This window comes from Eleutherodactylus coqui, chromosome 9 (genome assembly GCF_035609145.1).
Source record: "Eleutherodactylus coqui strain aEleCoq1 chromosome 9, aEleCoq1.hap1, whole genome shotgun sequence".
NCBI lineage: Eukaryota > Metazoa > Chordata > Amphibia > Anura > Eleutherodactylidae > Eleutherodactylus > Eleutherodactylus coqui.
The window spans coordinates 123,442,127-123,454,482 of record NC_089845.1 but is presented as its reverse complement, the minus strand read 5'-3'; the positions used below and the strand labels follow the sequence as shown (position 1 = coordinate 123,454,482).

General features: G+C 45.1%; 1 protein-coding gene across 1 annotated transcript in view; it reads right to left on the bottom strand.

The window, feature by feature from the left end:
* Window positions 1-9,227: 9,227 nt before the first annotated feature.
* Window positions 9,228-12,356, bottom strand: part of CNGB3 (cyclic nucleotide gated channel subunit beta 3) — a 140,690-nt gene continuing 137,561 nt past the window's right edge. The window contains exon 17 of the mRNA XM_066578879.1: window positions 9,228-9,515. Coding sequence (XP_066434976.1) covers window positions 9,228-9,515 — 288 coding nt within the window. The remainder of the gene's footprint in view (window positions 9,516-12,356) is intronic.

Genomic DNA, 12,356 nt, shown 5'->3' with positions numbered 1-12,356 from the left:
AACGTTTACTTCTGGGGTCAAAAGTTTTGGAATGAAACCGCTTCTTGTAGAAATCAGTCTATTGTTGTTTTGTAACATGAAGGCTTTCCCATCCTTCAGATTGCCAACAATCAGAACATTTCATTGAAAGGGCCCTAAGTGACTATATGGGGACCTGAGAGTTTTGGCATCACTCTTCTGCTGTGGGAAGTAGAAGTGTGTTGCCTCGGTGAGTACCCTGCCAGGAGGTCTGCTACACATCTATTTTGTCCAGTGAAGATCAAGCCAGGAACTGTACTTTGGAAGGACAGTAATTGAGGTGGCTGTAGAACCCGACCATCTTAATGTGTGTGTTGCAGCCGTTCTGAGGCCTGCACCGGGCTTGCAGGCCAGACCAGGTTTTGGGTGTGCCCTTGCTTCTCCTGGAGCTGAGGGGCGTGATAGTTGCAGGAGTAACGTCAGTCAGCACCTGGTGCTGAGTAGCTTGGCTCCTACTTAAACAGTGCCAGCATGATCTCCTGTGCTGGTCAATCCTTCAGTTACCTGTGGACAGCGACCGAGGAACACACCTTGGCTGAAGTGCCTAGCTAAGTTCTTTTATGCTTTGCTTGGTTTTCGGTTTTGACTTTCTGTTGTGCTAGGGCTCCCCTATAGGGACTTGTCAGTGGCCCACGTACGCGTGTGGGCTCGCACTTGTCAGAGCGGTCGGTCCGCCGAGTAGGCAAGGCCCCCTCCCAGGTTAGGGGACGATAGGGAGAGCATTCCCCTTAGTTTTTATTTCCTTTTGCACAGTTGTGCCTTTTGTTTGTGTTTTAGAGGTTGCATTTCTGGAGGACGCAACAGTGTGTAAGAGCTTCATAGATTTAGCGATCAACCCACTTTCCCCGTTCCTCTTGAACCCCATTCCTGCCATCCATGGGGGTTCTTCACATGTTGGAAAGGTATGGTGGGGTGTTCCTTGTTCACTATATGTCACCAATGTCCATAAACTTTCAGCACCATTGGCAGGTCAGATCTGTAATGGGGATTACACAATGGTGATATGACATCTTGAGGGGGCTGTACCAGGCTGGCAAGTTATCCCAAATCCACAGGATAGAGGATAGCTTACTGATTGATGAGGGTCTCACCACAGAAACCCTCAATGATATCGAGAATGGGGGTCCCATGTCCCTCTCTGTCTGTTGTTGCAGTGGTCCCAATAGAGTGCTGGCTGTGCATGTGGGGTCAGCACTCCATTCATTTCAGTGGGGATGACGGAAATACCTGAGCGCTTGCTGCTCGGCTATCTCTGGCAGTCTCTTTGAATGTGAATAGAGAGTCAGCACTCCATTCACTCTCCTCCTCATTACACCAGTTGGTAATGGTACTGGAAAAATCAACAATGAACAAATTGAAGCAGTTCAAGACTTCATCTTCCTCGAATTGAAAAGCGACAGCAATGGAAAATCAGAACCCGAAATAAGATGACAAATCGTACTAGGTCGCAGCACAATGTCAAGTATGGATAAGATCTGGAAATGCAAAGACATAAGCATTGCAATGAAATGCCTGAGAGTCAACACAATCATCTTCCCGATCACAACCTACTGCTGTGAAAGTTGGACATTGAAGAAAACAGACTGGAGGAAGATTGAGACCTTCGAACTCCGGTGCTGGAGGAAACTCCAACGAATTCCTTGGATCGCCAAGATCACGAAGAAAACAGTCCTAGACCGCATCACACCAAAGTTTTCATTGGAGGGGAAAATTACAAAACAGAGACTCATACTTCAGCCATGTAATGCGAGCTAACTCTTTAGAAACATCGATAATGGAGCGGTCAGCGGCAAAAGAAGACTCGGCGGCAAAGAACCAATGGTTTAATAGTATCAAAGCCAACACCAACATGCAAATAAACAAACTGAAAGAAACGGTACAAAACAGAACCCCGTGGAGACGGCGGATCCATAATGTGTCCGAGAGGCGTCCCCTACAAACGGATAAAGAAAAGATAAGAAAAGCAGCTTGATTGCAAATGCCTGCACAGTATCACCATTAATATCTGCAATACAGCGCAGCCATTTATAAGCAAACTGCTTCTATCTATGCTTTATTCGAAAACTGACTTGCATGTGGTGTAGTTGCGGCTGCAGTGTGTGAGCACAGCCTATTACAACTGAATCCAAATTTCCTAAATTTGATAAAATAATATTCTGTGCCACAAAATTGTATTCCCAACCACAAAGTAATATGATGGGGTATTCAGACTATACAAATAGCGCATGCGTAGGATGCGTCATAAGTGTCTAAGAAGTGGGGTCCCATTAAGTGAGGGAGAGCAGTAGAAGCGTGTGCGTCTTATTTGGGTGGCAACAGCCACTTTGGATTCCAACTGGCAGTCATGGGCCTCTGTTGGCTGTCCCCAGGCCTTTTGTTTTGTGATGCAGAATATCTTTTGCACTACAGTATATAGTTCTGAGATATAGAACATAGTGATATGTGACAAATCAGGAGAATTCTGCTCATCATAGATATACAGGGCCGGCCACGGAAACGTAGGCCGGCACCACACTCTTATGAAAGCTGTCGAAAAGAAAATCTCTCTTTGTTGCCCATAGCAGCCAATCACAGTGCAGCTTTCATTTCATCTCAGCAGTATAAGAAATGAAAGCGGGGCTGTGATTGGTTGTTATGGACAGCAAAAACACATTTTCTTTGGGTTCATGTCCACGGCTGTTTTTTCAACACTTATTACACGTGCGATCCACGGTGAATGGAGGCAGTGAATGTGTGGACACTGCTTATCCATTTGCAAGAGAAATAAGTCGCAGCATGCTCTATTTCTTTTTGTGTATGATATGCAGCCCTTCTATGAGCTGTGTATGATACGCCGTTCATACGCAGTATATTGCGTACGGGCGGCATTTAAAAAAAAACAACCTCACACTGTGTATGTCCGTGACATCAGATTCATGTGCAGTGCCATACTCAGCCCATACGCGGCGTTGCCGGCAGATTGTATGGGTGGTGTATGTGTGAAACATTTTACACATATGCCCGTGGGCATGAGCCCTTTTCCGCAGATTTCATAAGGCTAATTTCACACGGGAGAGTGCGATATCGGGCTGTGACACTCGGCCCAATATCGCTCTCGGCAATGTACAATGTTCCAGCGGAGGCGTATTTGTGTTAAAAACGCATCACTTCGGGGAAGTAGCGATCCTCCGCCATGACTAAAAGCTGCGGCAGGGGATTGTGGAGTATTTCTCATTGTTTTCATTGGGTAAACCTCACACTGCACTTGCATGCCCCTTGCACACCGTGTGATGCTGTGCCGGTCCCATGGAAAACAATGGACGATACGAGGTGTTCCAAGGGAACGCCCCAATATAGGACATGCCGCGATGCAGAAAAAAAAAAAAACCTGCTCGTTTGTAGGACCTCATACAAAAGAATGGGGTTCATGTTTGTGCGAGATTTTCTTGGCCGTGTGAAAAGGGCCTAAGAGTGCGGTGCCAGGCTACTTTTAGTGGCCCATCCTGTAGTAGATTTATAGATTTTGCAACAAAATTTCCCTCTAGTAAAAGGACAATTATTTCACTACAAGACAACAATTTACAGTGAATAGCCACTTTATTAGAGACACCTATCTAGAATAATGAACATCCTTTTGCCTTTATTATTGGGTAGAAAAATGGCAGATGAAGTTCAATGTTGATAAATGTAAAGTTATGCACATGGGCAGGAGAAACGGATGTCACCAATATACACTAAATGGGGTACTGCTAGGGAAAAGTGATATGGAAAAAGACCTGGGGGTACAAGAGGATTGTAGACTAAACTGGAGCAACCAATGCCAGTCAGCTGCTGCAAAAGCAAATAAAGTCTTGGGGTGCATTAAAAGAGGAATAGGGGAGAGGGACGAGAACATTATTCTTCCACTATATAAGGCTGGATGGACCTTGTCTCCCTTCAGCCTAACATACTATGCTACTATGTATGTTTAGAACTGCAACTATTCATTGAGGCGTCACTCCATAGGTATTAAAGGAACGAGAGTGTGCCAAGGAAACAGCCCACACCAATACTGCACCTCCACCAGCCAGAACTGTTGACATCTGACAGGAAGAGGTCACCGATTTATGCTGCTTGTGACAAATTCGAACCTCCCATCAGCACGGTGCAACAGAAATCTGGATTCATCTGACCAGGCGATGTGTTTTCACTGCTCAGTGATTTGATTTTTGTGCTCTTTTGCCTACTGGAGTTTGGTTTTTCTGTTTCTCATGGACAGGTATGACACTGGAACTGGTCGTCTGGTGCTATAGCCCATCCATGATGAGAAACAATGGGTTGTACATTTTGACATGTTAGTTGGAGCATCAGGGTTGTATTTGCCTGCAATTTGTTCGACAATGCCAGTTCATCAAAATGACTTTTGACATCCTCCTCTGACCCCTATCATTGATGAGTTGTTCACATCCACAGGATCCCCTTTCTGTGGATGTTTTTTTTCTCTCGGTCTACTCTCCTCACCGCTGCATGAGAAAACCTGCAAGGTTGTCAGTGTATGAAATCCTGGTCCCGGCTAGTCCAGCACCAATGACCAGGCCTTGTTGGAAGTTGCTCAGATTGCTGGATTTTCCCATCTAACATGGTGTCACACCATTTTATGTTGCATTCTGCTGTCACGGGGCTTAGTGAAACGCGCGTTCATGATGGCGTAGCAGCAGACAGAGATGGAGGCCATCTTCATTTGTAATACTTCATACTGTAATTCCGGAGGTCCGTGGCACACAATAAAATCGCGGTCTCAATGCACTGTTGGAGCCGACATCTGCGCGTACCATAGACTAACGCTCATGTAATTTCGGAGTTTCGCCTATTTGCGAACTCAATGCAACGTAGGTGCATAAGGCAAATCAGGTATGGCGACACTAAATGCAGAAATTGACTTCCATGGTGTATAATGCCTCTGTGAGATGCCCTGCCAAATCGGTACCTCTTACGTAGCATATCATTAACCCCTCCGTACCCAGTACACCATATTATTCTAACGTATACTCAAAACAAACAGCCGGTTAACCCCCATATGACCAGTACACAATTCAACTAACCACGTATGTCCCTCATAGTCAGTCAAGTGTCAGCCAAGTGTGCGCACATTGTAGGCCGGCCTCACATATCTCGTCACCCTGGATGGGATGGGGCTTGTTGCATGGCCATCAGCCGCAGATTCTGAGTGGCTTACACCGTAAGGGAGGCAGCTGAGCGGCTTACATCGAAAGGGAGGCAGCTGAGCGGCTTACATCGTCAGGGAGGCAGCTGAGCGGCTTACATCATCAGGGAGGCAGCTGAGCGGCTTACATCGTGAGGGAGGCAGCTGAGCGGCTTACATCGTAAGGGAGGCAGCTGAGCGGCTTACATCGTAAGGGAGGCAGCTGAGCGCCTTACATCGTAAGGGAGGCAGCTGAGCGGCTTACATCGTAAGGGAGGCAGCTGAGCGGCCTACATCGTAAGGGAGGCAGCTGAGCGGCTTACATCGTAAGGGAGGCAGCTGAGCGGCTTACATCATGAGGGAGGCAGCTGAGCGGCTTACATCGTAAGGGAGGCAGCTGAGCGGCTTACATCGTAAGGGAGGCAGCTGAGCGGCTTACATCGTAAGGGAGGCAGCTGAGCGGCTTACATCCTGAGGGAGGCAGCTGAGCGGCTTACATCATGAGGGAGGCAGCTGAGCGGCTTACATCGTGGGGGAGGCAGCTGAGCGGCTTACATCGTAAGGGAGGCAGCTGAGCGGCTTACATCGTGGGGGAGGCAGCTGAGCGGCTTACATCGTGGGGGAGGCAGCTGAGTGGCTTACAGCGTAAGGGAGGCAGCTGAGCGGCTTACAGCGTAAGGGAGGCAGCTGAGCGGCTTACATCGTAAGGGAGGCAGCTGAGGGGCTTACATCGTAAGGGAGGCAGCTGAGGGGTTTACATCGTAAGGGAGGCATCTGAGCGGCTTACATCGTAAGGAAGGCAGCTGAGCGGCTTACATTGTATGGGAAGCAGCTGAGCAGCTTACATTGGGGTCACAGGTCTAATTTCCATACAGGGAAGCACCAACCACATGAAAGGGATGGTGTTTCTAAAAACGTGGCCATTCAGTGAGATGCTGGGTACAGAGCTATGACCGTAGGTGATCCCTGCGTTATTTATCAGCTGCTTTCAGATCACGTTACTAGAATACAGAAGTTTTCCCTCCTTTGCTGATTGCAGGAAGGTGCCGCTGTCACATCTTTTACATCTTGACTTGTTCTGCGAGCTGAATGTTCATTATAATGTATCCTATGGTATATATTGAAAAATAATGACACCGTTTCAAATCCATGAACAAAGCATAACAAAGATCAATCACATATAGGCTTTTATCTACTTCCGCGAGAAAGAATGACCTTGTGTAAGCAAATGCATTGCTGTGGAATAGAAATCGAATTGTGTTTTTTATAAAGACACTTCAGCAGCTGAATTTATCAAACACATCTCAGGGACGGTTATTGATAAGTTGGGAATAAAAGTGTTTTAGTCTATTAAATTTCCATCTGTCTTGCTGTAATACACTCTTTGTCAAAAAAGTCAAGAACCTAGAAGGAGCTGACATTTTGCTGCAAAACTATTGATGGGTCCCGAAGGCATACATGTAATGGGGCAGGTAGAGTAGGAAAGGAAGAATCGGACATCCACCAGAAAAGAGGTGCACAGGTAGTTGCCCAATGCTGGGGAGCAGTGAGCACTATACCAAGAGGGCCCTGATGACCCAGGGCTGAAGATGACAACCCCCCACATGGAAGAAGAGCGAGTTTCTTTTCCCACAAGGGAATTGGCACCAGAAGTCACTGACAGTGCTATAGACCCAGGGCAAGAAGCAAGCTGCCAGACACGTGAGACTGGTCTCTTACGTGTTACTTGCCACAGTTTCAGTTTGTCAGCTTCTGCGCCATCATGTTACCTGTTACCTGGTCACATAACTGTGACCCGTTACGTATACACACAATAAAAATAAATCGGGCACATAGCCAGGACATAACTTGTTTGTGGTGGGACATCTCTATATTTTGGTCATCTCCACATGAGCAAGAATGCATTAAAGGGGTTGTTCCACTGTAAACTACTGATGACCTGTCCCCAAGATAAGTCATCAATAGTAGATCGGCACAGGTCTGTCATCTGGGTCTCCTAATGCACTGAGCTGATTTCTGCAGAAAGCTGACAGCTCTGCTTCCACTGTAGTGGGCAGTCTTGGTACTGCAGGCAAAGTTCATATTCATTGCAATGGGAACTTGGCCTGTAATACCAAGCCAGGCCAGTGCACTGAAAATGGAGCTATCTGCTTCCTCTAGAAATCAGCCTGGTGTATAAGTGCACCAGCCCAGAGAAAAGATGACCGTTAGGGGTCCTGAGTGACAGACTTCTGTCTGCTTCCATTTAAGCGGACCAGTTTCAGTGTGAATTCACATTAGAATGGGAAAATCCAGCGATCACAGTGATTTCCAAAAGACCTGGTCATCAGTGTTAGACTAGCTAGGGCCAGGATTTCATACACTTCCAACCTTGCTGGGTTTTCTCATGCATCGTTGTGGACAGTGTACAGAGAAGGGTGTGATTGAAGAAAAGCATCCAACAAAAGGGATCCTCTGCACAGAAACAAATCGACAAAAAGTTGAGAGGGGAATGTCAAGAATCATTTGATGAGCAGGCGTTGCACAGTCAAGCAAATCGCTGGTGCTTTGACTAACATTTCTGAATGGACAACTCAGTCTTCCTTAGCAGTGATGGGCTATAACAGATGACCAGTTCCAGCGCCATTGCTGCCTAGGCGAGACTGTAGTGGGCAAAAGGGCGCAGAGGAAAAACATCACCTGATCAGATGAATCCAGATTTCTGTTGCACCATGCTGATGGGAGAGACAGAATTTTGTGCAGGCAGCATGAATTGATGACCCTTCCTGTCAGGTGTCAACAATCAGGCTAGTGGAATATTTTCTTAGCACACTCCAGGCCCTTTGATACCTGTGGATGGACGACACAGTAAAATATTGATATTTGCAGATGATACGAAACTATACAAGATAATTAACGCAAAAGTGGACAATGTACAGCTGCAAACTGACCTAGATAAGCTGGGGCCTTGGATTGAAAAATGGCAAATGAAGTTCAGCATCGATAAATGTAAGGTTATGCACATGGGCAGGACAAACGGATGTCACCAATATACACTAAATGGGGTACTGCTAGGGAAAAGTGATATGGAAAAGGATCTGGGGGTACTAGTGGGTTGTAGACTAAACTGGAGTAACCAATGCCAGTCAGCTGCTGCAAAAACAAATCAAGCCTTAGGGTGCATTAAAAGAGGTATAGGGGCGAAGGACGAGAACATTATTCTTCCACTATATAAGGCACTTGTCAGGCCTCACATGGAATACTGTGTACAGTTCTGGTCACCGGTGCTCAAGTAAGATGTTACAGTGCTTGAGGGGATTCAAAGAAGGGCAACTAAGTTAATACATGGAATGAAGGGACTGGAATACCCAGAGAGGCTATCCAAATTGCGATTATTCACCCTGGAAAAAAGACGGCTAAGGGGCGATCAAATAACTATGTATGAATACATGAGGGGACAATACAAGGATCTCTCCACTGATCTGTTTATACCCAGGACTACGACGGTAACAAGAGGGCATCCTCTATGTCTAGAGGAACAAAGGTTTCATCACCAACATAGAAGGGGGGGTTCTTTACTGTAAGAGCAGTGAGGCTGTGGAACCCTCTGCCTGAGGATGTGGTGATGGCAAAAATCGATAGAGGAGTTTAAGAGGGGACTAGATGTCTCTCTAGAGCGCTACAATATTACAGGATATAGATTAAATAACCAGCGGGGTTGTTGATCCGGGTCTTGGAGTCAGGTAGGAACTTTCAAAGGTTGATCTGGGGATTATTCTGACTGCCATTATAGAGCCGGGAAGGAATCCCCCCCCCCCCCCAAATAGACTGAATTAGCTTCTGCCTCATTGAGTTTTTTTGCCTTCCTCTGGATCAACAAGGGGAGTGGAAACAGATGGACCTTGTCTTCTTTCATCTTAACATACAATGTTACTATGACATGATGAATTGCTGAGATTCTACAGACCAAAGGTAGTCTAATACACTAATAAAGTAACCAATCAGCATAGACTGCAGCCATGATGATGATACTTGCACTGACGTAAAGCGTCCCCAAACCCCTCAGACACTAAGTTTTGTTTTCCGTTTCTCTAACTTCCACAGTGAGAACTTCTCCTTCTCCAGCCTTTGCTGAAGGAGACATTGTTATAATGTAGGATTTGTTCTTCCCTTCTGCTTGCACATCTGTTTTGGATGAGGTGACATTATCCATCTTCCCTTCACCGCCTTGACTATGTAGCGCTTGCTTGCAGGGTTCTTGTGCTTTCAAATTCTCACTTTTCTCTGGTTCCCCTTGATTTAAGGGCATATCATTCTTATCGGCAGCAGCTTTTGCAGTGTTATCCACTGATTTTCCCTTTAAAAAAAAAGAAGAAAGTACATTGTTTGCATTGAAGCAAGCAATAAATAATAAAGCAGTGTCACATTAACAGCTATGTATGTTCTGCGGCTTCCACCGATCTTCCTAAATGGTTACATATTTACTTGGCGCATTCCGCCGTCTTATTTCCAGTACATCAGGGCAGAGGGCAGATTGTAGTAGTCACTGCTGAAATTATAAGCCATTGGGATACCCGCCTCCTCTTTTTCTGAATCAAAGTCAGATTCTGACTTCTACCACAAATAAATCCGAGCCATTATGTTGAAATATGTCATGAAAATGGAAAGTAAGCGATGCAGCCATTCATGTCTAAGACATTGCAATACAAAGAAATATGAGAACAGCTTTCTCCGTAAGCGGAAAGAGAAGGCAGAATGTGGAGGACGACTGTAAGGTTTTCAACAGTTACATTTCATTTACACAAAATATGGATTCTCTGGTTTGGCAGCTTTGCTGCTGAAGGAAGCAAAGATAAAATACATGCTGGTGATGCAGAATACAAGATGGAAGACACATGGGGGGTAGACAAAAATAATAGGGCCCCATAGCAAAAGTCATAATTGCCCCTACTCCCCAATGAGAGCTCTAACAATTGTACTCATTTATAGCTTTATAGGGATTCATACAGTTTTTTTCATACTTAAGCCATTGTTATGTCCAACCAGGACAAGCTGGATCTGTCACCCGCAGATCTCCCACAACTGCACACAAATAGTGATAGAACAAAACAGAACAAAAATACGGGAAACGCTGTCCCTATATAACTAAACACAGAGGAAGTTCCTGCCTGAAAGCAGGACAGTTGTCCCGATAAGGACGGGCCTAACCGCATGCCTCAGACCCTAGTTCACCCTACATGGGAAAGAGGAAAAACACAAGAAACCAAAAATAGCTTAAAAAAACAAGCGCTGTACTTAGCTCTGAGATGCACTGATAGCTGAGAGATCCAGAACCAAGCTCTGATTACTATCCCAGCCAGAGAGAGAATGAAAAATCAACAGCAGTTCAGCTCAGCATCAGGCCCAGCTAAATAGCCCTGATAATTAACCACAGTTGCGACTTAAACACATCACACCTAATACCACAGCCACCTTAGCCAGAAGATGTAGAAACATCTCCAAAATCAGCACCAGACTATCAGCAAGGCAGCCATCGTAGAACTGCCACAATAGCTATGTTCACATTGCAGAATTTGCAGTGGCTTTGACGTGACCTCCGCATCAAATCCCCATCAAATAAATGTCCCATTAAATTTGAGCTTGAAATATGTGTTATGGAAAAAAAGTGATGTCACTTCTTGATTAGTAATGAGGGAAATTTTGAAGCGTTCGATTCAGCCAGTTTGCCTAACATTTGCAAAAAGTTTGGTTTGGTCTAAATTAGTTTGAGCCAAACTGATAGTTCACCAAAACCCCTAAAACTGGTATAGAACATTGTTTAAGGGCCTCTTCACACAGCAGTGTTTACATGGGTATAGAACCCATTGATTACAACGGACCCATTCTCAGAAGCGTGTCTGGTGCGCATTGAAAAAAGTAGGTCCTGCTCTAAAGACAGGTCATCAATATCTTAGGCTTGGAAAACCCCTCTAAATAAAATTCTCCTGTGTGTAGTTATTGCCGTTAGATATTTAATTTGGCACCCATTGCTGATCTTTTGATTTCCTTTGAGAGTGTCACATAAAGCCATAAACATTCATAGAGTGTATTAAGAAAAGTTTTATGAAAAAATATAAAAAAGTAACCAGAACGACCTCTTTTATCATTCTCTTTCTATCTTATTTTGCTGAAGCATCCAGAAAAATATTAAAATATTCAGCGTGTGTAGCGGTCAGTGAAATGCTGAGTACGGGAAAACTTTGTGGGCTATCTTATCTCTGCCACCTCATTTCATCTTATGTGTTGCTGATGGACATGATGACAAATTTGTATTAATATTCCAGCAAAATGAATCCTCTGCAACGTCTTATATTATGGTGGAAGCCGCCCCAAGGGAGTTGTAGATGACTTGTCAGGTTAAAGCTGGTCATACGTTTTAGATAATATTTGGTGGACATCTAATTCTCCATCCCCGTCCCTTCCTGAATGTGTATATGTAATGCACTGAGTGAGTTCTTTGAAGCGGCCTCCTTCTCCTCTCATACGATAGGGACAGATCATCCGGGAAGTCATCCACAGTTGTCTGCAGGAGATTCAGGTACCGATCTCCGTTGAGAATCACTGCAATGAACACCGGTCTAGCAAGAATGTGTCATAGCAGGAAGAAGCCACTTCAAGTACACTTTCCTTACTTCAGTCATAGCAGCGGTCCTACAGGACTTAGAAAGACGTGGAAAGTAGATTTATGCTTCTCACAAGCTACTCTTCAACTTTGCAATTGGGTTTTACTCTCAATCTCTTATAGGGGCCACAACACAAAATTTAAATGCATGTTCCAGGGCCCACAGGGACTTGTGCATCATATCATGTAGTGCATCCATGCCTTCCTATTCAAATACAATATGGTTATTTCACCAGAGGACACCAGTAGTGAGAGAGGCCGCTAGGTCAGTCTTTTTGACTACACCATGTGTAGAGCAGCATTTCCGTTATCTCAAAGTGCCATTATTTGGGGTTTTAAAGGAAGTCTGTTGCCGAAAAACAGACATTAAACTACTGCTAACAGTACATTGCGCTCTGGCCATGTGCAGTATCATACCTCTTTGCCTCGAAATACGGTCATTTGGCAGATATGAGTGTTACATCCAACATAGAACATGCTGGGATCTGTCACCCTCAAATCTCCCACAAATGCAAATGAACAAATAAAATAGGGATA